General features: G+C 39.9%; 1 protein-coding gene across 1 annotated transcript in view; it reads right to left on the bottom strand.

Moving 5' to 3' along the window:
- MOV10L1 (Mov10 like RNA helicase 1) overlaps positions 1-22,459 on the bottom strand; it is a 34,499-nt gene extending 12,040 nt beyond the window's left edge. Inside the window, exons 1-15 of the mRNA XM_075742694.1 lie at positions 22,372-22,459; positions 18,277-18,461; positions 16,298-16,454; positions 15,677-15,789; positions 14,656-14,846; positions 12,378-12,518; positions 11,253-11,494; positions 10,930-11,125; positions 8,877-9,071; positions 8,086-8,200; positions 6,070-6,247; positions 5,384-5,454; positions 4,919-5,010; positions 4,097-4,155; positions 3,417-3,532 (exon numbers count right to left, since the gene is read on the bottom strand). Coding sequence (XP_075598809.1) covers positions 3,417-3,532; positions 4,097-4,155; positions 4,919-5,010; positions 5,384-5,454; positions 6,070-6,247; positions 8,086-8,200; positions 8,877-9,071; positions 10,930-11,125; positions 11,253-11,494; positions 12,378-12,518; positions 14,656-14,846; positions 15,677-15,789; positions 16,298-16,454; positions 18,277-18,461; positions 22,372-22,459 — 2,139 coding nt within the window. The remainder of the gene's footprint in view (positions 1-3,416; positions 3,533-4,096; positions 4,156-4,918; positions 5,011-5,383; positions 5,455-6,069; positions 6,248-8,085; positions 8,201-8,876; positions 9,072-10,929; positions 11,126-11,252; positions 11,495-12,377; positions 12,519-14,655; positions 14,847-15,676; positions 15,790-16,297; positions 16,455-18,276; positions 18,462-22,371) is intronic.
- Positions 22,460-23,658: the final 1,199 nt, after the last annotated feature.

Below are 23,658 nucleotides of genomic sequence, written 5' to 3'. Positions count from 1 at the left end.
ACAGGTAACTATCTTCACTAACACTTTTGAAGTTGCTAGGTTTTTTTTTTTTAATTAAATAGAGTATCTACTGTGAAGACAGAAAATAGTAGAAGGTGTGAGGATTTCCCACCTTAAAATTAAGATTTTTAAAAGTTTGGCTTATGTTAACATTAAACATTTATTTCACAAATACTTTGCAGGCTCAGATGAGGATTTTGAAGCCATGGGTGAATAACTTGTTGCCTTCCACAAAAGCTAACATTCACATTCCATACCACTAAGCAAAATGATACCTCTTTCAGAGTGCAGCACGCGAGAAAACTGCTTGTAAGGAACATGGTGTTTGCAAGGTTCTGGACCAAATACCTCCGTCATCTTAATAACACTGATCCTAATCCAGTGAAGTGATGAGTGTTAGAAGTTGATTACTCCTTGTACAGGACACAGGTATCATCCAGAGATGTTTGCTGCTTCCCCAGAGCCATGATGTCATGGAAAGACTGCAAGGCTCATCTAGTCCTTCTGACTACTCCCTTTGCTGCTTACCCATGTGGGTACTAGTGACAACTTGAATAGATCAAGGGGAGGATCATATAGCTCTGGGGTAAGCATGAGGGGTCCAGGTGATGTTCTCCACCATCCTTCTAGTCAAACAGAAAGGCCCCAGTAGAAGCAGGCATCTTGCTGAACAATAATGAGCTGCTCTCACCAGCACAATTCTGAGTCTATATGCAGTAGATCCTTGACTGCACATTATTAATTGCAGAACTAGAGACGTATCTGAATTGTTACCACAGGAGTATGGAACAGCAGCAGTATTGTCTGCTAGAATATAATAATCCCCACTAGAAGATAACATGGATGAGACTTCTGACGAACAATTGGCATCGCTGTCCTGATCACAGGTCATGCAGCTTCCTGGGGATTTTGATCATTCACACATCTGTTGCAATTCACCCAGGAAGTGTCTAGAATTTCTTAACTGCGTTGGTGACAGCTTCTTAATGTAAATGGATGACACACTGACCAGAAATAACGTTCTAATGAACTTGCTGCTCATATACAGCAAAGAGCACGTGTCCATATCAGCTTTTCTTGCAGAGATTGTAAGATTGGAGGAAGGCTCAGAAGGTAAAGCAGCGGAGTCGGAACTCTGGCACTTCTAGAGCAAACCTGTTTCTGTAAGACATCAGCAGGCAAAAATCCTCTGGGAAGCTACCATGTGGGAAAAAGGTGCCCAGGAGAGCTAAAAGGTGCAACAGGATGGTTTACTTGTGATCTCTCAATAAGCAAAAGATCATCAGAAATTTTAACACAAGGCCTGCTTAGCTAAGCTTGTAGCTTCTTGATGAATTTATAAAAAGCTTATTACAAGCAGAAACAAGGACAGGCAAAATACAAAAACACTGCTTGGACAGTTGGACAAAATCAGGAAGGTCAAAGAGGTCAAAGTACAGCTGAAACTAAAATGTGGCAAGAACAGAGTAAGAAGACACTTAGCAAATATGGTGGAAGAGAGGCAGTTCAAGGATCACGGAGGCTCACAGATGGATAAAAGAAGACAATTTATTGATGGATGATATAGGAAAGAACTCTAAGTCCTTTCTGCCTCACATGCAGGTGTCTAGACTCCTGTGCAAGGTAACAGTATGGGAAGGAAAGGCACAAGTAACAGAAGAGGAGGACCATGCTACAAACTGCTGAGAGACACTGCATAAAGTAGATGTATCAGCATGGTGAATCACAACTGTGGACACTACTGTGTATTATCTATAATAAAAAAAATAATCATGACAAGCCAGGGAATGTATCTGACCAGAGGAAAAAGCTAATATTACTCCAGTTTCAGATGGACAAGGAAGACCCAGGGAAGTACAGCTTATCAGCCTCACTCCAGTCACTGAGAATATCATGGAGCACATCCTTCTGGATTCCATGTCCTTCACATGATTGGAAAAAAGGGTGACCAGGAATAGTCAATATGGCTAAACCAAGGGGCAGACCTTACATGACCAACCTGATTTTCCTCTATGATAAGGAGACTATTATGCAGACAGACTATTACACGGACAAAAGAAAAGCAGTTATTGTAATACTCCTTGACCTTAACAAGGCTTTTGAAATGGTTTACTTATCCCATCATTCTTATTTGTGGCCTGAAGCCATATTGGCTAGATCAACAGACAGTTAGATGAGTTGAAAGTTGACTGAACTACTGGGTTCAAACAGTATTAATCAATAGTTTGATACTCAGCTGGAAGCTGGTCAAAACCTAAGAACCCCAGGGTGGTTGTAGGCATCAATATTATTCAGTATCTTCATCAATGACTATGATGAAACTAAATAACACCCTTGAAAAATTTACAGACAACACAAAATCAGCACTCATACCTCAAATACATGATGGTTCATCTTCAGTTCAGAGGGACCACGAGAAACTTGGCAACAGAGCCAACAGAAAACTCATGAAGTTCAGTAAGGAAAAATGGAAAGCTCCACATCTGGGATTGAGTAACTGTGTGAACCAAGAAAGGTCAAGAACACACTGGCTGACTAGTAATCCTCAGGCCCTTTTCAGCATCCTGGGTTACTGTGGATGCTAGAACTGTACATGAGCCAATATCGTGTTCTTGTTATGAACTGGAGAGGCTGAGAGAGCTTGGATTTTTAGTTTGGCCACGAGGAGGCGAAGAGGCAGTCTAATAGCCCATGATGGCTTAAATCAGAGTTACTAAAAAAAAATTAAAAAAAAGAGAAACTCTTCTTTGTAGTCACACATAAGATATAACAAGGGACCACATCCACAAGTTACAGGTGTAAGATTCATACTGGGAATTCAGAAAAATCTTGAGTGGAAAGGTTGTGAAGCACAAGTTACGCAGAGGCTACAAAATCTCTAAACAAAAATAAAGAAACACCTTCCAACCTCCCCCAAGTGGACTTGATGTAGTGTTGACAGTCCTGCTTCAAATAGAAGGAGGACTAGGTAACCTTCTTAAGTTCTTTCTAAGAAAGTTTTCTACATTTTCTTCATATAATTGAACTAGCAGTTAAGAAGCCTGGGTAAATCTACTCAGAACAAGATGATTACCTTCTATCATAAAATTTTTTCCTGCCACAGTGACAGAACTTAAGTATCTACTCAACAGTAGCCTTGGAAACTAGTCTAAGGTAAATCCGACAACTCCAATTATAAAGATACATTTTTTTTTTTTATAAGCACTTACCATTTAAGATGGGAGTGTTAGCTTAACAATATCAGTTAACATAAAATCCCTTGCCCCCAGGCAGCAAGCTTCTGTCATCAGAAAGCACCAGAATACAACTTTGATACTCCATTATGCAATTCCTTTCTAAGGATAGCTGTACAGTAGGTATCTGTTACCAATCTGAATGGTATTCAGCATTTTAAGGAATATTTACAGAATACATACCTTACTTTCCTGTTGGGAATATTGTTCAAGGCCATCATCAACAACATGATAGGCAGTAGTGTTCTGGGTCTTGATAACTTGTGGTGATTGTAAGACAAGCTTTTGCGGAAATAATACTTCAAATTTAGGGGAGAAAGTAGAGAAGTTTGAAAGCCACACAAACACTTTGCATATTTCACTGATTAACATTACTGCCGGTACATCAGCTTGCTCTGAGTTGCCAAAACTGGTTTATCAGAACTAACGTAAAATTGGTAAAGACCTGTGTAAAGTTCATACAGATCATTCTACTCAACCATAAAACAGGAAATCAGTGCTTTTTAATAAATTCTGAGGTAACACAAAACACTGCCATTTCACTTGCTATTATTATGACAGTATGATTTCTACAGTTCTTATTGACTCAAACAGTTCACAAAAGTTCTTTTCCATTCCTCTCCCCTGTGATGGCCAGCAGATAAAATCATTCTGATGACATCTACTCTAGATTCAGAGAGTATATAGAATCAGACAAACCCCCCTGCCACACACAACACCTCCCCCCCCCGCCCCCAAATTTCAGAAAACTCCTCTAAGAACAAACTACAATGCATTCTTCTCAGTATGCCCTGACGTGAAAGCAATATAAAACACAAGACCCCACAAACTTCTCTAGACAGCTTAAGTCAACTAAAGTTTACCTTTTTCACCCAGGTAGCTAGCTTGCTCAACTGCCAACTGGCATCGCCTGCTAGTAATCCTGTTATCAAAATACAAATTTGTAGATTAAAGTAAAAGCTTACATTTCCATAAACTACACCTACAAGGTATCCAGTATTTTTTACTATGCACCAGTGCATATAAAAACAGGAGTTTTATAGAAAACCACTTTTTTTTTTTTTAAAAAAAAGAAGCATCTATGAGATATATGCTGCAGAAGTGTCAATCAACAGCTTTGCTATGAATAACGTCGATACGTATATTCTCTAGCTCTTCAGTGAGACAAAGATGGCCTGGTGTTCCAGACTTAGATGATCTTTCAAGGAAGTTCTCTGTGAAGCTGATTTTACAGAGAAGATTAAGCAACTCTGTACAGATAATAACATCCCATGAGTAAAAAAAGTATAATAAAAGGATGGGTGGTTAACATCAATTTTTTTTGCATGGTCTCGCAGTCATATTGGTACATTTTTTTCTTAAAAAAACCAACCAGAAGAACCCCAAACCCCCCCAAAAACTGAAAGATCCCACCTCATCCCTCTCACCATTTCACTACCTGGCATTGGTGTAATCATTTAGAGAGGCTTAAGACAAGAATTCATTGTATATTGTGATGACAGTTGCAGTCTTTCACCAATTAATGTAGTGGCAAAGGTGTGAAAGAGTGAAAGAATTGGCAAGATCTTAACTGTGTCCTCCTACCTGCATCCACCAAAACAACCAACTGACAGTCACGTATATTTTAAAAGTCACTTTACTAGAGGAATCATTAAATGCAGCTTTTTGGAAACTTATAAAGATACCTGCAATGAACAAATTCCACATCCATGGGCTCAAAGTTGTAAGCCTGTTCAAAGTTTGCATTAAATTTAAGAGTAACATCTTCATTACATATCTGTTGCAAAGATAAAAAACAGTCAGTTTACTGATGAAGGTTTAGTACTTTAAACACAAAGCATCTTTGAAAGCATTGAACCCTCCCATCACCTCCAAAAAGAACACCAAGATTTACCTGCTGTCAACATATTGCATATCTAGATTATGTTATGAGTGCTTTCAGAGCAGGTAAAGATTATAATCTAGAAAGAACAGGGAAGCCAAAGTCTTAAAAAAAATACAATAAAAATACAAAATCACCACAATGTAGATAAAACAAATCTAGCTTTCCAAAAGCCAGGTTAAACTAGTCTGTAACTCCATGAATTGCTATCTTCCCCTTTGAAACCTGTGGGCCACAGTATTTTCAACAGAAGATACACCTTGCTTACCTCAGTAATATAGGCAACATACTCTATTATATGCTCAGAGTAGACCTGACTTTTCAGTATCACCTTATCACCTAAACAAAGTTAAAAGGCAACATACTGTTACAAGGAATAGTAGAATTCTTGCCGCAGCACTTAATTTCTTCCTCTTTTGCATGGTTAAACTAGGAGAATTTGCAGGATGCTAGATGTTAACTAACTTCAGCAATGCTGCTGTGTCTGTGAGTACCTGTTCTGAAATGCCACATGCAGCTGTATATTAAGTGTTAAAAGGCACCTAATATTGACACCATCAGACAACACCTCCTGAAAACAGTATCTTGTACATTGTATTATTTGATGTTCTTAATTCAATTTTAACTGCTTTCCCAGTGTTTGCTTTTGATAGACCTATTGTCTTTTAAGTTATCACTACATTGCACAATTTATTTTTGCTGAAGGCCCCACCAATTTTCGTACACGAAAAATTCCTAAAGTATTGTAATGTGCGTAAGAACAGATGCAGGCAACGCTGCTTCAGTAAGACTGACTCATGCTGAGACACTAACAGTGCAGTTCACCTGACTAGTAGCCTAATGTTCAAATATGTGAAAGACTTCTTTAAACAAATGAATAAGCAGCGGAGTTAGTATTGCACTGAAAAAAAACCAAATAGCATGTTGATCGATATATCTCATATTAATAACTACCTGTATTCAGATGAGGTCTGCCCTCTTCCACTCCTGGCACTTCCAACACTAACAAGTTCCCATTCCTTTTCAAAGTAACCCCACTCATATTAAAGTCTTTTATCTCCATTTCTGCATGGATCTCTTCAAGCCACAGAAGAGTAGAGAAGTTGGCTTTATAATTATCTAGATTAAGATGCTGAAAAACAGAACAGCATACATTATTGTTATAACTTCTACAAGAAGATATGGAACCCCCTATTCTTAACATTATACAAAACACCTCTTAAGACAGACTGCACAGCAACTGGGTTGCCAATTAAGGCACCTAAATACACATGTCTGCACACTAGCTAACATTTTAAACTCCCCCAGTAGTCAAAGCAGAATTGGTATAGTCCTCAGAACTCAGATACAATAGCCAGTCAGGGTTAACTAAGTTTCTCCCTACTACAATGGCAGTTTCAACACCTGAATTCAGGAGCAGTCTACAAACTGAGTTCTATGGTCAGCAATCCCAGAAAGCATTGACATCCAAGTACACTGGGCAGAGACGGGTGAAGAGAGTCATGTCAGTCTTGGCCCTGGCTGATGATTATACAACTTATGGCAACTTAAAAACCCTGAACTTTCTCCCTCAGAGCTTAATGCATCTCATAGAATCATCCAATCCTAGAACGGTTTGGGTTGGAAGGGACCTTTGAAGGTCAACTAGTCTACCTCTCCTGCCATAGGCAGGGACACCCTCCATTAGACCAGGTTGCTCAAAGCCCCATCCAACCTGGCCTTGAACGCTTCCACAACTTCTCTGGGCAATCTGTTCCAGTGCCTCACCACTCTCACAGTAAATAAATCTAATATAAATATACACTCTTTCAGTTTAAAGCCACCACCCCTTGTCCTGTCTCTACATGGCCTTGTAAATAGTCCCTCTCTGAATTGCCTGTAGGCCCCTTTAGGTATGGGATGGCTGCAATGAAGTCTCCCTGGAGCCTTCTCTTCTCCATGCTGAACAACAGCCTCCCACTGAAGAGGCATTCTCCAAAGCTCTATCTAAACAATGACTGATAGCACTGAATGCTATTTGGTATCTTCTCACTCAAATACAAGGTGAATGAACAATACTTTCTGGAGCAGACTTAAAACAGTCACCAGTACCAGACAGAACTTAAGGTGTGGTTTAAAAAAAAATAAATTACTATTAATGGCAGGCTTTCAGTATAAAAATTATTTCAAACACTACAGTGTTTTATCTTCTTTTTGAGAAAGGATCACTAACCTGCTATCTTAATGCTGTGACCTCAGGTTTTGTGTGAGCTGTTCAGAAAGCAGACAACATAGCCTTTTACATTTTTGAAAAATTAAGTATCAGCCCCAGTTTATAAGTCCTTAAAAAGTTAGGAGGGAAAAAACCAACCTGAGTTGCAGCAATGTTATACCTAAAATCAGGACAAAGTTTTAGAAAATGAAGCACTGTAATATTCTTCTTAGACTTCAATATTGGTGGGGTTTTTTTTTTTGTATGTACTCTGAAAAGAGGATACTTGTGGGAAGAATTTGAACAAGCCATGGTGAATTAGATTTGAGGATTTTTTTTTTTTTTAAGTTTTGAACCACAATAAAATAATCTTCTGTTTTTGCAGTAACTTAAGAATTTCTGCTTCTATTTGCTGTGAAACAATTGCTGGACTACCCTTCTGACATCCCAAAAATCTCTTTCTAATGATGCCTAAAAAGTGAGAGGGAAGAACAATCTTTGTTCAGCTTCTGTAACATCCTCTGTGCCCCCAGTATACTTCTACTCCCTTTTCAGTTTTTCACATTTACCCTTTTGTGCTCTTGTAAGTTCGGATTCTGTGACATACTGAAACCCATGAAGTTATGGGATACAGACTAAAGTCTTAAGTCTACTTGGTAACAGTATTACATCATCTCCTATTACACTAAGGGCTACACGTTTTTTGCTAAATTAAGGCCAGCTTGAACAAATACACTTATATAAAATATATTTTCTTATACAAACCTACACTTGCATACCTCTGCTAGGAGTGGCTGAAAGGTCAGTATGTCTAACTTCTGCTCCACACATTTTCTTAATTCATCTGGTATGGTATAATGCGGAAGAAAGCTTGGCAACTGCCTTCTGTGATTTCTAAAACAAAAGTGTATGACATATCATTTAGCTTTCTCAAATTATATATATGAAAACCAGCTAATTAACATGCCATATCATCAAGGCTATAAAAACCAAACACACACACGATGGACCCAATGATTCCTTCAAAGTAACAATTGAGAAGTTTGCTATATTGGGAAGAAAGATAAGTGTGCCAGTTTGAAAACACTGTATGTCTGCTTTTTCAGTTTAGGGATATTTTTCTAAGTAAATACTCCAACTATAACGGCAGCTTATTTGCTAAAGGAAAAGTTCTGAATGAAAGATGGGAAATATTTATCAGATATAGATGGTAAAGTTGCTTGAGGAGTTAAGAAGCTAACTCTCTCAGAAAGCTATTCCTGATTTTCCATCTTCTTAATAACACAATTCTTACTTGTAGATTACTATGCAAGTGTTTATCTTGCTCATCGTCACATTGTACAGTAGAAAGAGCTCCTGTTTGACAAATCTACAAAGAAATCAAGCAGTTCATTACTAAACCTCTTTTGTCAGTGATGTCCACAGTTATCTTGTTTCCAACATACATATATAAACACGTACAGATGCTCCCAGTTTCACATTTTCTTTGTCAGCATTATAGAACAGACATAGCAGTACCAAATAAAGCAGTATTAGGTAAATGTTATTTTTTTGCTCTAATTCACAGTACCTTTTGTATTTAGGGGCAACCACTGTTGTCTTCCTTGGCTGAGGTTCTGGAATAATATTAGGCTTTCTTGGAGAAAATGGCTCCACAGGTGCTATTAGTAATTCTTCTTCATTTGTTACAGTGGCTTCAATATAGCGTCCAACAGTAAAATCAGAAAACCCAAGCAACAGGAGTTCTTTACTGTACCCAGGATTTCTTCAAGTAAGCAGAAGTTATGTTTTTAAACCCATCATGTTCATACTTTATTTTCCCCAACCATAAGTATTTTTAAAAATAAAATTGTGGATTCTCATTTCAGCAACATATGAGAACTGCTAACTTAGGGTAATTCCTTGCACTTACTCCACACCCTGAGTTCAATCCAGGTATTACAAATACTAACAAAAAAGTGTAAAAAAAAGTCTCAAAACCCCAATTTCATCAAAAACTTGGGTAAAGAGCAAAATCCCTCCCCTCAACATACTAGGCACAGAATTGCTACTACCATAAGAAGGAACATCTTGGAATTAGCTCTTACTGAAAAAGATTAGCTAAACATTTCCATCAGAGGAACCTGAAGCATATCCCTTCACTTTTTGCAGCAAGAGCCTTGCTCCACCTTGCTTAAGGCTACTCAGAACTGAACCCTAGCTGTAAACACATCAAGTAGAGAAAGTAGGAAAGATTCTTTCTTTCTGAAAAACACACTTTATGTGTAAGCAGTGCTTGGGGAGTGACAGAGAGGAAAAGATCAGAGGGAACACTTTCTTCAGACTGGTTTCTAAGGAACTTAAGAGATCTAACGCACACCATCTGCTCTGAAATCCCTTAGTGAACTCATCCCAGCACTACTCCAAGCACAATTCTCTCCTCAGCACTAACTACACAGTCCAACACCATTACTGTGTGCCTGAGACAAAAGCATCCCAGGAGGATACCAGCCTACTTTCTCTATGGCAGGAGTACCACTTTCATGCCAACAAACACTACATGCTCAGGTTAAAGCTATAGCTTGGTTTTCTCTGATACACAAACTCAGTGTAGACACTGAACTGTCAGATTCATGGTCCAAATTTGCAGTCTCTACAGTCTCTTAAGCGGCCAGCAAGCACTTGCTACCTTCATGCTGCAACCTCCCATGCAGTTTCGGGTGGATTGTTCTGTAGTATTAGATTATCAGATTTTGTGGCATTTACAGATCTACAGTATAAATTTTTCTTTCTCCACATGTCTGTCTTCACAAAGGCAGGGCATGCCTGCAGTTTATCTTTCAAATTGCAGCTAAATCATCCTCCTAGGAAAATTTCTACCCCTTGCCTCATTGTTGCCATTTAAAACGGTAACAGAAGTGTGTGAAAATTAATGCAGCGTTACTTTGATGAATAAAACACTTTAACCTTGTTTTCCCCTGCCCAACTTTTAAATTATGATCATAAGAATCAATGGTTGTGGTACACAATATTTGTAGAGCTACAGCTGGAAGTAATTGAAAAGTACATGAAAGTAAGCTTTCCAGCATGAAGTTCCTACTTGAATTCTGAAAGAACTCACACAAAGCCAATTTTTACTCTTAGCTAAATCCACAAACTATTTTGTACAGCAAAGTATTTTAGTTTTTCAAGGGTTTTTTTTAAGATCTGCAAACCACTTCCTCTGTAAGTTACACCTTCAAGGAAGAAAGCTTTTTTTTATTTCAGCATACATGAACCTGCATTTATAGGTTCACAGGACAGGGAAGCTTGAGACAGAGACATGTAGCAACATTAATATGATGTCAGGGTACCAAAACTAGAAGAAATGTATCAGACATAACACACAAATTCCCAGGAAATCTATGTTAGCTCTAGTGCTCATGGAGCAATGGGTTTCTTAAAAAGAATATAAGCAGCTACAGGTATTATCTTCACCTTAACTTCTCTAAAAAAAATTAAAATTATCTACTCCCACTGTATTTCTTCATTTACTTTATCCTACACTAAAAAGAGAACTGTGCCCAGAGTAAGGGAACTGTTAAGTTAATTTTTATGATTAGTTTCTATTGTATCAGTCAGAACTAATGGAAAGACATGCTTACACAGCTGTGCATGTGATCATTATGAATGTTTTTCCACCTGGTGGTATGACAACTTCTCCAGTAATACTGATGTGCTTTACTGGTTGTTCCACATCTTCTCTTTGCTCATTTTCTCCATTATGTAGATTTTCATCTTTTACCAAGGAAAGGTTTTCTTTTGTCCTTGATAAATTTGTATCCTGACAATTCATTCCTCCTGTAGTAAACAGATTACAATAAATTCTGTTACCACTACTGCTAGCATAGGCAAGTCTTCTCAAACAAGTCTACAGGTCTTCTGAGGAGTTAACACTCAGCATTCAAATGTTAACATGTCACTGTACCTGGAATAACTCCATCCTTCATAATGGCTATATTATTCAATGACTCATATGTTGTTCCTCCACTGTCGTTATAAGAATTAATTGCAGCTTTTGAGAGGTTTTCGTGATTTATTCGAAGAGATGACAGATATGCTTGTGGACTGTTCTCACATTTTTGAGGAATCTGAAAACTGAATTGCTTGTCTTTCACCCATCCAGCTAATCTGCAGCTGATTAAGGATTGTGGTACACTCCCTTTATTCCTAGAAGTAGTTATATAATTAATTACGTAATTAAATACATAGTTAATGTTCTTGGGAAGCTTAATTCTACCTGAAGTCAAATACAACTGCCTGTAGCAGGTTAGTTCACCGTTATTTCATAACCACTATCAGAAAGAAATTGCATTGCTGCCTCTAACTTACAAGGACTAGAACCTCTCCTAAATGTTAATATTTCTAGGTCATATCAACTACTACATGAAGCATACAGAAATACGGTGTGTAAACAAGCTACGGTAACTTAAAATTTATCATTGGGTAACCAGCTCTTAGGAAAGAGCACATACCAACACATAGAAGGTATTCAGGTGTGACTTCATTTGAGCCTGTATGCCCAGGTGTGGCATAGAGTGTTTTTGTGTGTGAAAACACAAAACCACACACAGAAAAGGAAAGAGAAAGACTACCAAAACAAAACACTGTTGAGGAAACACCATCATAGTTCTTCAGCATCCACATTAAAAAAAAAATTAGAAAAAAATCTGGTCTGCTTTTAATAGATGAGGATACAACAGTCCTTTAGTCTAAGATTTTGAAGATGACAACATATCTGCAGTTTAATTTAAACACACTTACAAGTAAAACCATTTACTTAAATCCTCATTCCCGAAGAGATTTTGTTAGGATTGAAAAGAGACATAGGACTGGGGAGTCTCAAAGCACTAACTGCAACATAGTTGCTAATAAAAAGACTATGCTAAAGACATTAAAATTCAATATTAAAGCCTCTTTAATTCCACAGTATTTGGGGGTTACTTGAAGACCAAGAAACACAATGCTCAACTAGGTTTCTGTATGAAAGACAGGTTTACAGAATACAGAGTGATGGAAAGAAAGCAAGCTTAGAACAATCAGAAAGGCTTACTCTATCCAAATGATCATTCTTTTAGATTCCCCCTGCTTCAGAGTTCCAAAATTAGTCATTCTTGATATTTCCAACTCTCCTTTGTCTCTCATTAAGTGTTCATAAGGCTCATCCAGATTGACTCCATTAGAGTGAGATTGCCTGTAAAAATAATTTTAGCCAGCAATTTGAAACACAAATAGACTCAGCAAATATCTTTGATTCAGCACAAGTTTAAGAATCACTATACCAAAGCATAGTCACAGTATTTCAGAAGCAGCAGGTGAGAGGGTTCACTGTTTCTCACCTACTTATACTTCCAAGACAACAACTAATTACCTTTACTAATTTAGGCAGCAAATTAAAAACACCAAGCCTTTTGTCAGCAGCACAATAAACCAGCATAAAACTCTTGATACAAGACTAAAATGATTAAGAAGCTGGCTAATCTTTGCTGAGAAGCTGAATAAAATGGTGATTGAAGGTGTTGTGGACCTCTTTTGGAGCTGAATCAAGACACAACAAACAGTAGCTCCTTAGCAAGAGTCCTGATTAGCACTGGAGCTAGAGAGATAAAATGACTAGACTGGAAGTGTTTCAACATGTATCCTAAATACTTAGGTCTTCTGCTTACTGCTACAATCTGAAAGCATCAAACTGAAGAAGAAATTAAAACAAAAAAGCTGAAAAACAAAAAGCACCCTTAAAAACTATCACACATACTACTGATGAAAAACGCCCATGAAACCAAAGTCACAAACTCTTTCCTGTATAGACAGTGACCAGAGCTCTAACCTCTCAGTGTCAGCTACCTGCAGAAACCATTTAAAAAATTGTTTCTATTCTACAATTAAGAAACTATTCAGTTAAAGTGGCATGAAAATAACTTGGAAATATTTTAATAGTCTTGCCAATATTTACACACTCTAAGTGTTCCCTGGTTATCTAATATAATAAAGTAGAAAATGACTGCAGCTGTTCTTTATTAGCTACATCAATTTACTAGCAAAGCCCACTAGATGTCTCCCATTTCAGCTTAAGCTGCCTCAATTTTTTGATATATGGTAGGAAATACACTAAAACTGAGAAATCAGCCTTAAAGTCTACTTTTGTAACTTGGCTTTAGTCATACTTTTCTGTATAAAATCCATCATTAAAAATAGGTCCAAGTGAAAAAAAATAAGTGAACAAACTGTACTGGTGTGCAAAGTGATGTAAACACGTCAAGATTCATCTAGGTACAATTTAAATCTATTACAACCATTATCTCCAGTGAAAACAACTCATTCCATTCTTCATAGTGCCCTTGAAGACATATGTACCACCCTGAGCTATATTTCCTAGAGATCAAACAAGGCAAGTTCTCCCAAAGACTTGTGTTTGAGAGGTATCAGAATGTTGGTTTTTGCTCTCCTTTGGACTTGCCAGTTGGTTGACAGCTTATCTTTGGCCTGCAGAATCAGAGTCAGTAATCCTTCCCAGACCTTGTTAGCACTGAGTGTGACAGATTTTGAAGGTAATAACCCTGTTTATGTACATTTGGGCAGTATTTGTGTTTTTCATAGACACTTAGTCTCACAAGTCAAACCCTGGATCTTTGCTGCAGAAATACTACTGACTAGTTGTTGCCCATTCTACATTTGGGTAGTCAATTATTTCACAAAATTTTTTTTCTTCTCCATAGTGAACATCACCTACTTTTTCCAACATTTTCTGTGATCTGTCCAGATCCTCCTCACATCACATATGCCATCTAAAGTGCCTGCAGAATCTCTCAGTTTGGTATTTGCAAGGCAAACACATATCTAATATTCAGATCATTAAACTATTTAGTTTAGGAGAGCCATCTGAAGAATCACTACAACTTAAGCAAAATGGATTAAAGAAACATCCTGTTTACATCAGTTTTGCTGAAAATAGTTTTCAAACAGTGAAGTTCTCACTAGAAGAACATAGATTAGAGGAAAAACAAGGTGGGAGCATGGCAATTTTTTTTTTTTTTTTTTTTTTAACAAAACCATGCAAAATTCCTTCCTTGCCTAGCAATATCCCTGAGCTCAGCTGCTACTAGTTTTGCTTCTCTAGTAAGCACAGATGTCCCCACCTTCTGGCAAGGAAGATAAAGCAAGGGCCAAATCATATCACACTCTGATGTTCCCAAAGATCTATCACGCATTCTAGCCAACTAGTGAAGAATTTACAGTATTCCTCACTTAACAGATGCAACAAAATTTAAGCTGCATAATTACAATTTATGTCTAGTTGATATTAAGTGGAAAGAGAATTAATGAAATATTACCCATCCTGGCTGACTGGCACCAAGCAGAGAGCTCTCCAAATATAACACGACTGATTGCTCTCCACCACGACAGTGTTCACTAGATCATGTCTACAAGGTGAATAGCCATCAGGAAGTCTCAATGAATCCAAAGTGAAAAATATACTCTCATCTACTGTACCACTTCTTCCACAGATGCTGGAAATGCGAACCTGTAACAGTTTGTTATTCAGTGTTACTTGATATTATCTGCTTAAGCTAACAGGCATACTACCATTGCATACTTTTTTCCTGCAGCAGTCACTCTCGTATTAACAGAGCTGCATTCTGAAGTTACCTCATGGGAGGTAAACATACAGCTCTAACCTACAATCACCATGCTTTTCTTTAGATTTAAAAGTGTAAAGAAACACATATAGTTCAAATAAGCATTACAATCCGCTTGAGTGCGGACTACAATATGTACGTTTGACTAAATCATGATACCTGTCTTGTGATTTACCAACTTAATTAATACTTCAATACTAGCAGTCACAAGAAATTTTTCTCTCCTATGCTTGACATGCACACATTATTCAATATATACAGTTAATGCAAATACAATAAACCATAAACCTAATATATGTACTCCTAGAAGGAACAAATATTTTCATTAAAATAAAAAAAAGGGGACAACTGTTGTTTTTAAGCCAAAACACTTGGATAAATTAAACATAAATTCCGCAGTTATTACTTCTTAAAAAAAGTTTGAAGATCCACACATCCTCATTACAATTAATGTAACTAAAACAACAGTAAGCATCCAAATCAACAATTGATAGCCAGTAAATGAGCTAGGTAGTCTTCCTGTTCTAACCAATGCGTATGCCTTTTCAAAAAGTTTTGTAATTTTAGAAATAATCCTATAAATGGATGAGTTGATGTGTTTTATCTTTTAATTAAAGATGTGTTATGGAAGATCTACCAATATTAGCAACTTAAAACCACGTACAAAACTCCACACAAGATTCCTCTTGCCAAAACCAATGTGCAGAACACTTACCTTGTTTACTTGCTTATATCTCAAAGGCTCTACAGCAACTGCTTCACTGTTCCACGTTGTTGGGTTAATAAAATATTTTGCTTGCACCCAGTCACCTTCATAAGGTTTAAAACCTATGTAAACCAGAACATTTCTCAAGTTTAATTGCTACTGATCACATTTCATAGAATCCTAGAATGGTTTGGGTGGGAAGGAAACTCAAAGACCATCTAGTTCCAACCCCCCTGCCATGGGGGGACACACCCTCCACTAGACCACGTTGCCCAAAGCCCCATCCAACTTCCCATACAGAATGAGTTTAAGTTAAATAAAGTGACCAGTCAGAACAATGCATCATTCAGACCCACCAAGCTCAAACTTCTCTTCACAGTTCTTACTCTGGTAGGTTACAACAAATTATGTAAGAGATGCTAGTGGAAAAATACACACTTGCTTACATGACTGCATGCAAGTTATGCTTAGTGAGAATCAACAGGTAGCTTTCTTCACCCAAATCCCTGTTTGTGTCACTACATACGCTCTATTAGAATTTATTTGGGATGTGGACTGCAAGTTTATCAGAAAATATTTCTATTGTACATATAAAAAAAAAGGAAAGCAAATAAGAAAGCCCCTACACACCTTCACAGATGTCTTCCATTGAAAAAAAAGTATTCTGATTAATATAGCCACCATCCTTACAGAGAGAGGTAACATTGCCAATTAATGTTTTCATATTTAGTTCAGAAGCATCACAAGTAGGATTGGAGTCTCCCCATGTATTCTGGACTGCATCTACCTATTAATACAAAAAGGACCAACACAGCTGATACTTAGAATCACGTTAAACATACATTCCTAAAATAAATACCAGAATTTCAACTGCTTATGGAACTCAAGCTCCTTATTAGACAATTCTATACTCACTCTAGGTGTTCATTTTTGCACAAAAAACCCCCACGAGCAGTAAACAGTAAGTGGCTTTAAGAAGTCTGCTCTATGCCACAACACTGACAACTACCATAGTTACATGTTGATTTGTCAAATCTTTCCCATGCTTCCCTTGCTTTAGGTCTACTTAAAAATTTTCTTCATATTGACAGAAGGACTGCACCCTCTCTACATTTATTTTAAGCTTCAGTCCAGCCTCCAGGAAAGGTTTATTATGTGCAATTCATTATTTCAGCCAGAACACTTGCCTTCCCCATTAGCCTGGTGTACATCTCATGAACTATTATCACATTCAGATGAAAAGCGTACTTATCGTTGATGAAAAATGATTACAAAAAAAGCTTTCAGCAAGCATCCAGCATCTTTGAATTGGTTTCCTATTTACAGGTTAATTAAGATTAAGATCTCTCCCTAAGATTAACAGCTGTAGTGGCTGATGAAGTTACAGCTTTGAATCTTGGAGAGATTTTTAAATTCAAGGCAGAAAAGGTGAGAAACATAATAAACCAGAGTAACTTCCTCGACTAACATCTGTACTAACACATGTTTTACAGGAAGCAACTCTTTCTCACAGCAAAGACAAACGTTCACTTCTTCATCCACACAGTCATACTCAAAGGAAGAGAGTTACAGTGAATGGAACCATATTGTACTAAATTGCTCATGCAGCCACTCACAAAGCAGCTTATGATGGTATCTGGTCATTCTTTACAGAGAGTCTACTAGCCTTAAGTGAAGCTCTTCAAAACCTAAGTATCATCAACAGGCAGCGTTAAAGTTCATGTTATACTTCTAGTCATAGATGCATATGTGAACTTTATGTACACACAACACATGCCCTCTACAATACGCATCCTTTTATCAATTTTAATTAGATATTTTATGCAGCAACAATACTCCAGCAGTTACGTGTCCTACACATCACAGATACATTAGAGAGGCCTCTGCACATGTATACAACCCCCTGGATTTCCAAATGTTCAGTAGTTTGAGTTAGCCTGACCTTAAACACCTGGAAAAATTAAAACAGGTCAAATCCTCAAATTTTGAGGAGGATAGGGAGCAAGGAAGAGAATACACCATACAACCTTGCTTTCCATAGACATGTCAATGCCCCCACTGATATTCAGGGCCTTACTTGAAAGCCATCATGCTCTTTTCCAAAAAAGTGCACAGAAACGTCCAGTGGAGCTTCAACTGCTCAATTTTAAGTTAATTAAAAATTAAGTTGTCAATTTTTACAACAGGAAGTTTTGAAATATATGTTCTTACTCACTTTTCTGCAAAAAGAGTAAACTTGCAGCCCCTGTTTATTTTCTTATCCATTCATATAATAGTAACATAAAATTGACTCTGAAGCTCAAAAAAGTTAATACACAGAGATTTGAATGAGGCATGATTAAACAAATCCTGATGCAATTATCTCAATAGTTTCATATTCACTAGATCTAGATCTATATTCAGAGAATCAGTATTAAAGGAACAACATTTTAAAGGAGATGGAATAAAACAATAGTAAAAACTCAAAACAACTTATCCCCACTAGGTGAAAGGCTGACAATTTCTCCTCTTTTGTAGAATTTAGGAGGCTAAAACTATAGTAACTTTCTTCTGGAAGTCTTAAGGCATTTGCAGAGGAAGTGAGATTACTTTTTATCTCCAGCTCTTACCCTGATGGCCTTCAGGCCACCTGATGTTTTATCCTCTTCAATAACAGCAGTAACTTCCTGTCCAACAGTCAGCAGTATATATTTTGTAACAGCATCCTTTGTGAAGATTATCATGTCATCTATCATCCCATAATCATGGCAAAGTCTTGTCACTACTCCTTGCACAGTTTTTAATCCCTTGTCACCTGCATCCAGAGGAAGAGTGTTGACATAAAAACAAATCACTTGTTTACAGAACTATGCAACAAGTTATGAATGCTACTGATAGTACTATCCCTTCTATTAAAAAGTCATTCTCTTGTTCAACTAGAAATACTAGCAGTTGCTAACTAATTAGTTTCACATTTAAGTCTTATGGCAAGTTATGGTTTCAACCAATTAAGAAAGTTAGTTAAATGCAAACTATGTTGTAAAAACAACATTCTTTAAGCTGCAAGAAAAAAAATAATCAGATTATCTTGAGCTGGAAGGGACCCATACAGATCATCAAGTCCAAGTCCCTGCTCCTCACGGTACTACCTAAAACTAAACCATATGACTAAGAGCATCGTTCAGATGCTCCTTGAGCTCTGACAGGCTTGGTGCCATGACCACTTCCCTGGGGAGCCTGTTCCAGTGACGGACCAACCACCCTCTAGTGAAAAACCTTTTCAAATCTAAACTTCCCCTGATACAGCTTCATTCCATGTCCTCGTGTCCTATCGCTGGTCACCAGAGAGAGGAGAACAGCACCTCCCCCTCTGCTGCCCCCCTTGAGGAAGTTGTAGATAGCGATGAGGTCACCCCTCAGCCTTTTCTTCTCCAAGCTGAACAAACCAAGTGACCTCAGCCACTCCTCATAAGGCTTACCCTCAAGGTCTTTCACCATCTTGGTTACCCTCCTCTGGAAACACTCTAATAGTTTGATGTCCTTCTTATATTGAGGCACCTAAAACTGCACACAGTACTTGAGGTAGGGTCACACCAGTGCAGCACAGAGTGGGACAATCACCTCCCTCGACCAGCTAGCTGTGCTGTGCTTGATGCACCCCAGGACACGGTTGGCCCTTTTGGATGCCAAGGCACGCTGTTGACTCGTATTCAACTTGCCATCAACCCAAACCCCCAGATCTCTTTCCATGGGGCTGCTCTCCAGCCTCTTGTCCCCCCAATTTGTACATATAACCATGGATCATTGAGTCCAAATGTAAATGTAACGCTGCCAAGTTCTACTAAACCATGTCCCTAAGCACCACATCTACACGTCTTTTAAATACCTCCAGGGATGGTGCCTCAACTACTTCCCTAGGCAGCCTGTTCCAATGCTTCACAACCCTTTCAGTGAAGAATTTTTTCCTAATATCCAATCTAAACCTCCCCTGGCACAACTGGAAGCCAATTCCTCTTGTCCTATTACTTCTTAACTGGGAGAAAGGGCTAACACCCACCTCACTACAACCTCCTTTCAGGTAGCTGTAGAGAGCAATAACATCTCCCCTCAGCCTCCTTTTCTCCAGGCTAAACAACCCCAGTTCCCTCAGCCACTCCTCATAAGACTTGCTCTCTAGATCCTTCACCAGCTTCATTGCCCTTCTTTGGACACCCTCCAGCACCTCAATGTCTTTCTTGTAGTGAGGGGCCCAAAACTGAACACAGCACTCAAGGTGCAGCCTCACCAGTGCCAAGTACAGGGGGACGATCACTTCCCTAGTCCTGCTGGCCACACTGTTTCTGATACAAGCCAGGATGCTGTTGGCCGCCTTGGCCACCTGGGCACACTGCTGGCTCATATTCAGCTGGCTGTCAACCAGCACCTCCAGGTCCTTTTCTGCCAGGCAGCTTTCCAGCCACTCTTCCCCAAGCCTGTAGCATTGCCTGGGGTTGTTGTGACCCAAGTGCACGATCCCGCACTGAGTCTTGTTGAATCTCATACAGTAGCTGGCCTCAGCCCATCAATCCAGCGCATCCAGATCCCTCTGTAGAGCCTTCCCACCCTCCAGCAGACCAACACTCCCGCCCAACTTGGTGTCACCTGCAAACTGACTGAGGGTACACTCAATCCTCTTGTCCAGATCATTGATAAAGACATTAAACAGAACTGACCCCAATACTGAGCCCTGGGGAACACCACTTGTGACTGGCCACCGACTGGATTTAATTCCATTCACCACAACTCTTTGGGCCTGGCCATCCAGCCAGTTTTTCACCCAGTGAAGAGTGCATTTGTCTATGAGCAGCCAGTTTCTCCAGGAGAATGTTGTGGGAAACAGTGTCAAAGGCCTTACTGAAGTCTAGATAGACAACATCCACAACCCTTTCCTCATCCACTAAGCAGGTCACCTTGTCACAGAAGGAGATCTGGTAGTCAAGCAGGGCCTGCCTTCCATAAACCCATGCTGACTGGGCCTGATCACCTGGTTGTCCTGTATGTGCCACATGATGGCACTCAAGGTGATCTGCTCCATAACCTTCCCTGGCACCAAGGTCAGACTGACAGGCCTGTAGTTCCCTGGATCCTCCTTCTGGACCTTCTTGTGGATGGAAGTCACATTGGCTAATCTTCAGTCGACTAGGATCTCCCTGGTTAGCCAGGACTGCTGATAAATGATGGAAAGTGGCTTGGTGAGTACTTTTGCCAGCTCCCTCAGTACCTTTGGGTGGATCCCATCTGGCCCCACAGACTTGTGTGTGTCTAAGCGGTATAGCAGGTCACTAGTCATTTTCCCTTGGATTATGGGGGCTTCACTCTGCTCCCTGTCCCTGTCTTCCAGCACAGTGGGCTAGGTACCCCAAGAAGAACTGGTCTTACTATTAAAGACTGAGGCAAAGAAGGCATTAAGTACCTCAGCCTTTGTCACTATGTTTCCCCCCACATTCAATAAAGGATGTAGGTTCTCATTAGCCCTCCTTCTGTTGTTAAAGTGTTTATAGAAATATTTTTTATTGTCTTTTACAGCAGTAGCAAGATTAAGTTCTAGTTGGGCTTCGGCCCTCCTAATTTTCTCCCTGCATAAACTCATGACACCCTTGTAGTCCTCCTGAGTTGCCTGCCCCTTCTTCCAAAGGTCATAAGCTCTCTTCCCCTCCCCCTGCCAAGCTCCAGCCAAAGCTCTCTGTTCAGCAAGGCCAGGATCACCCCATTTCAGGATCACCCCATTTCAGGATCAGCATGTCAAAAACCATATATATAACATGTATTCAAATACCTTGAAAAACTTGAGATAAAAATACCTGCAAGCTAAACAGCTTCTCCCCAAAGATCTGAGCCAGCAATTATTATCAATATTTTCCATAGCAAAAGAAAATTCTCAGCATTGTTTGCATGGCGAATCCAACACATTAAAAATTTCTATACTGAAAAAGCAGGAAAAGTAAACAAGCCATACAAATTCTTCAAATTTGTTTATATAATATTATAGTTAATACACTTCTGAACTGAGATGTGGTGCTGTTTCTCTGGAAATGTAAGAGCTTTGAGTATTTTGGATTAGAAGTAGTATGTACTTACATATCACAGAAGCTTTCACTCGACAGCACTGCACTACAACTTCAGGCTTAAGGCTAAACTGAAGCATGCTAGTTCAGATTTCTAACATTAGCTGCACTCACAATCAAGACTATTAATGCAGTATGCAATTTTTTTGCTTTCTGTATTCATAAATAAGAAAAAACATTTTTTGCTACATTGAATAATGCTACTAAAAACATCTTAAATGTACAACATTTTGGAGCCTCAAAACATCAAAGCTACACTATCATCTCCATTCTACAGAAAGAAAGATGAAAAAAAGTTTATTAAGACAGTAGTACAAGGAGAAGCCCAAAGTATCCATCACCACCACCACCCTCTTCTTACACCTCACTCCATATTCTAAGCAGCAACAGTAACCTGTCCTAGTCAGGACACATAGCAAAAAAGTACTGCTAGGAACACTCCCTCATGCTCTGCAGTCAAACAGTTGTCTTCTTTTCCTAGCTTATTTTCTTAAGGAAACAGGTCTTCAAGCAGTCCCATTCACACGGGAGACAAGACCACCAACACCCTTAATACTCTGAAGCTGCACACAGGCCCTACATCTGGCACTACAAACCCACAAGGGGCCCAGGAACCCCTACCTGAGGCTGCCCATCTCTCATCTTCTCCTTCCTCGTCACCTGCACGTCTCCAGAAGTAGGAGAGCACCTTAGAAAAGAGGCCGAACATGGCTGAGCACACCAACCACCCCCTCCCAGGCACCCCCTCAGCGCCTCCTCCCACGGCCGCACTTCAAGCCCTCACGCCGCCGGCGGCCAATCACACTGCTCGCTCCTGGTCACGTGAAAGAGCCCACGCCGCGTGCCATGGGGCGGAGCAGGGGAGGTGTTACGGTCCGAGGTGGGACTTTTCGCTGCGGCTGGCTGGTAGCGAGTGGGCGGGCGGTTTCCCTTAGCATTTCGGTGCGGGAGCCGCGCCGCAGCCCGCGGGCTTTGAGCGTGGCGTTATGTGACATCCCGTGACGTCGAGCAGCAGCAGCCCATTTCCCGCGCTCCCGGCTGCCTCGTGCCTTCTTTTAGGGGCGGCGCTCGCTACCCTGCCGTGCAGCGTGCGCACCCCCTGTGGCATGAGGGGGCCGCTTTCCCGCCGGCCCGCCCCGCCGTGAGGGGACGGTTCTCTGGGGCGCCTCTGCCCCCGGCTCCGAGGGGACGACGTCTTCGAAGCCGGGAGAGGCGGGGTGTTGTCACCCCCACTGCCCGGCCGGCGGGCGCGCTGGCTCCTCACCGCAGGCGGCACAGGGCCCCGCGGGGGAGGCAGAGGCCCCTCTCCTGGTAAGGACGAGTGGTGGGAGCGTTGGCAGAAGGAGGGTGAGAGGGCCTCCTTCAGGAGGGCTTCAGGGCAGCAGGGTTTGAGGAGACATTAAAGATGGTGGTGTGTGTGGTTACCACAAAAAGCTTAAGGCGTGTAGCCTGTTGGTTGCTGGCGATGCTGTCTGCAATCGCAGTTGTACTGTATGACAGGTTTTCTGGGTTTCTGTAAGGGAGGAGCCCCGAGCAGGCAAAACCCATAGGCAGGCTGCCATCTCACCTGGGCTCACTCAGTATGTAATAAAAACCCATCAGAAGAAGGAAGGGTTGGTCAGCATGGTAAAAATAAATTTCAGCAGAGCTTCAGGTGCTGTGTATTTTTTGCAGAACACAGGCATGAGCCTGGATTCAGTGCTAGGGAAACTGTTCCAGGACAGAATGCTTTTTTATTATACAAAAATAGAACTATTACAAGTTCATGTACCTTTAAATCATATTGTTTCTGGGCAGATCAGTTATAATTGTCAATCAGGTTTTTTTGAGTGGGGGGTTTTTTTTGTTTGTTTGGGTTTTTTTTTGTCGTTACTGTGAGGGATGCTCACATGGCACAGCCCTGGCAAT

Source organism: Balearica regulorum, chromosome 1 (assembly GCF_011004875.1).
Source record: "Balearica regulorum gibbericeps isolate bBalReg1 chromosome 1, bBalReg1.pri, whole genome shotgun sequence".
NCBI lineage: Eukaryota > Metazoa > Chordata > Aves > Gruiformes > Gruidae > Balearica > Balearica regulorum.
Note: the sequence above shows the minus strand (reverse complement) of the source record. Positions and strands in the feature narration are given on the sequence as shown.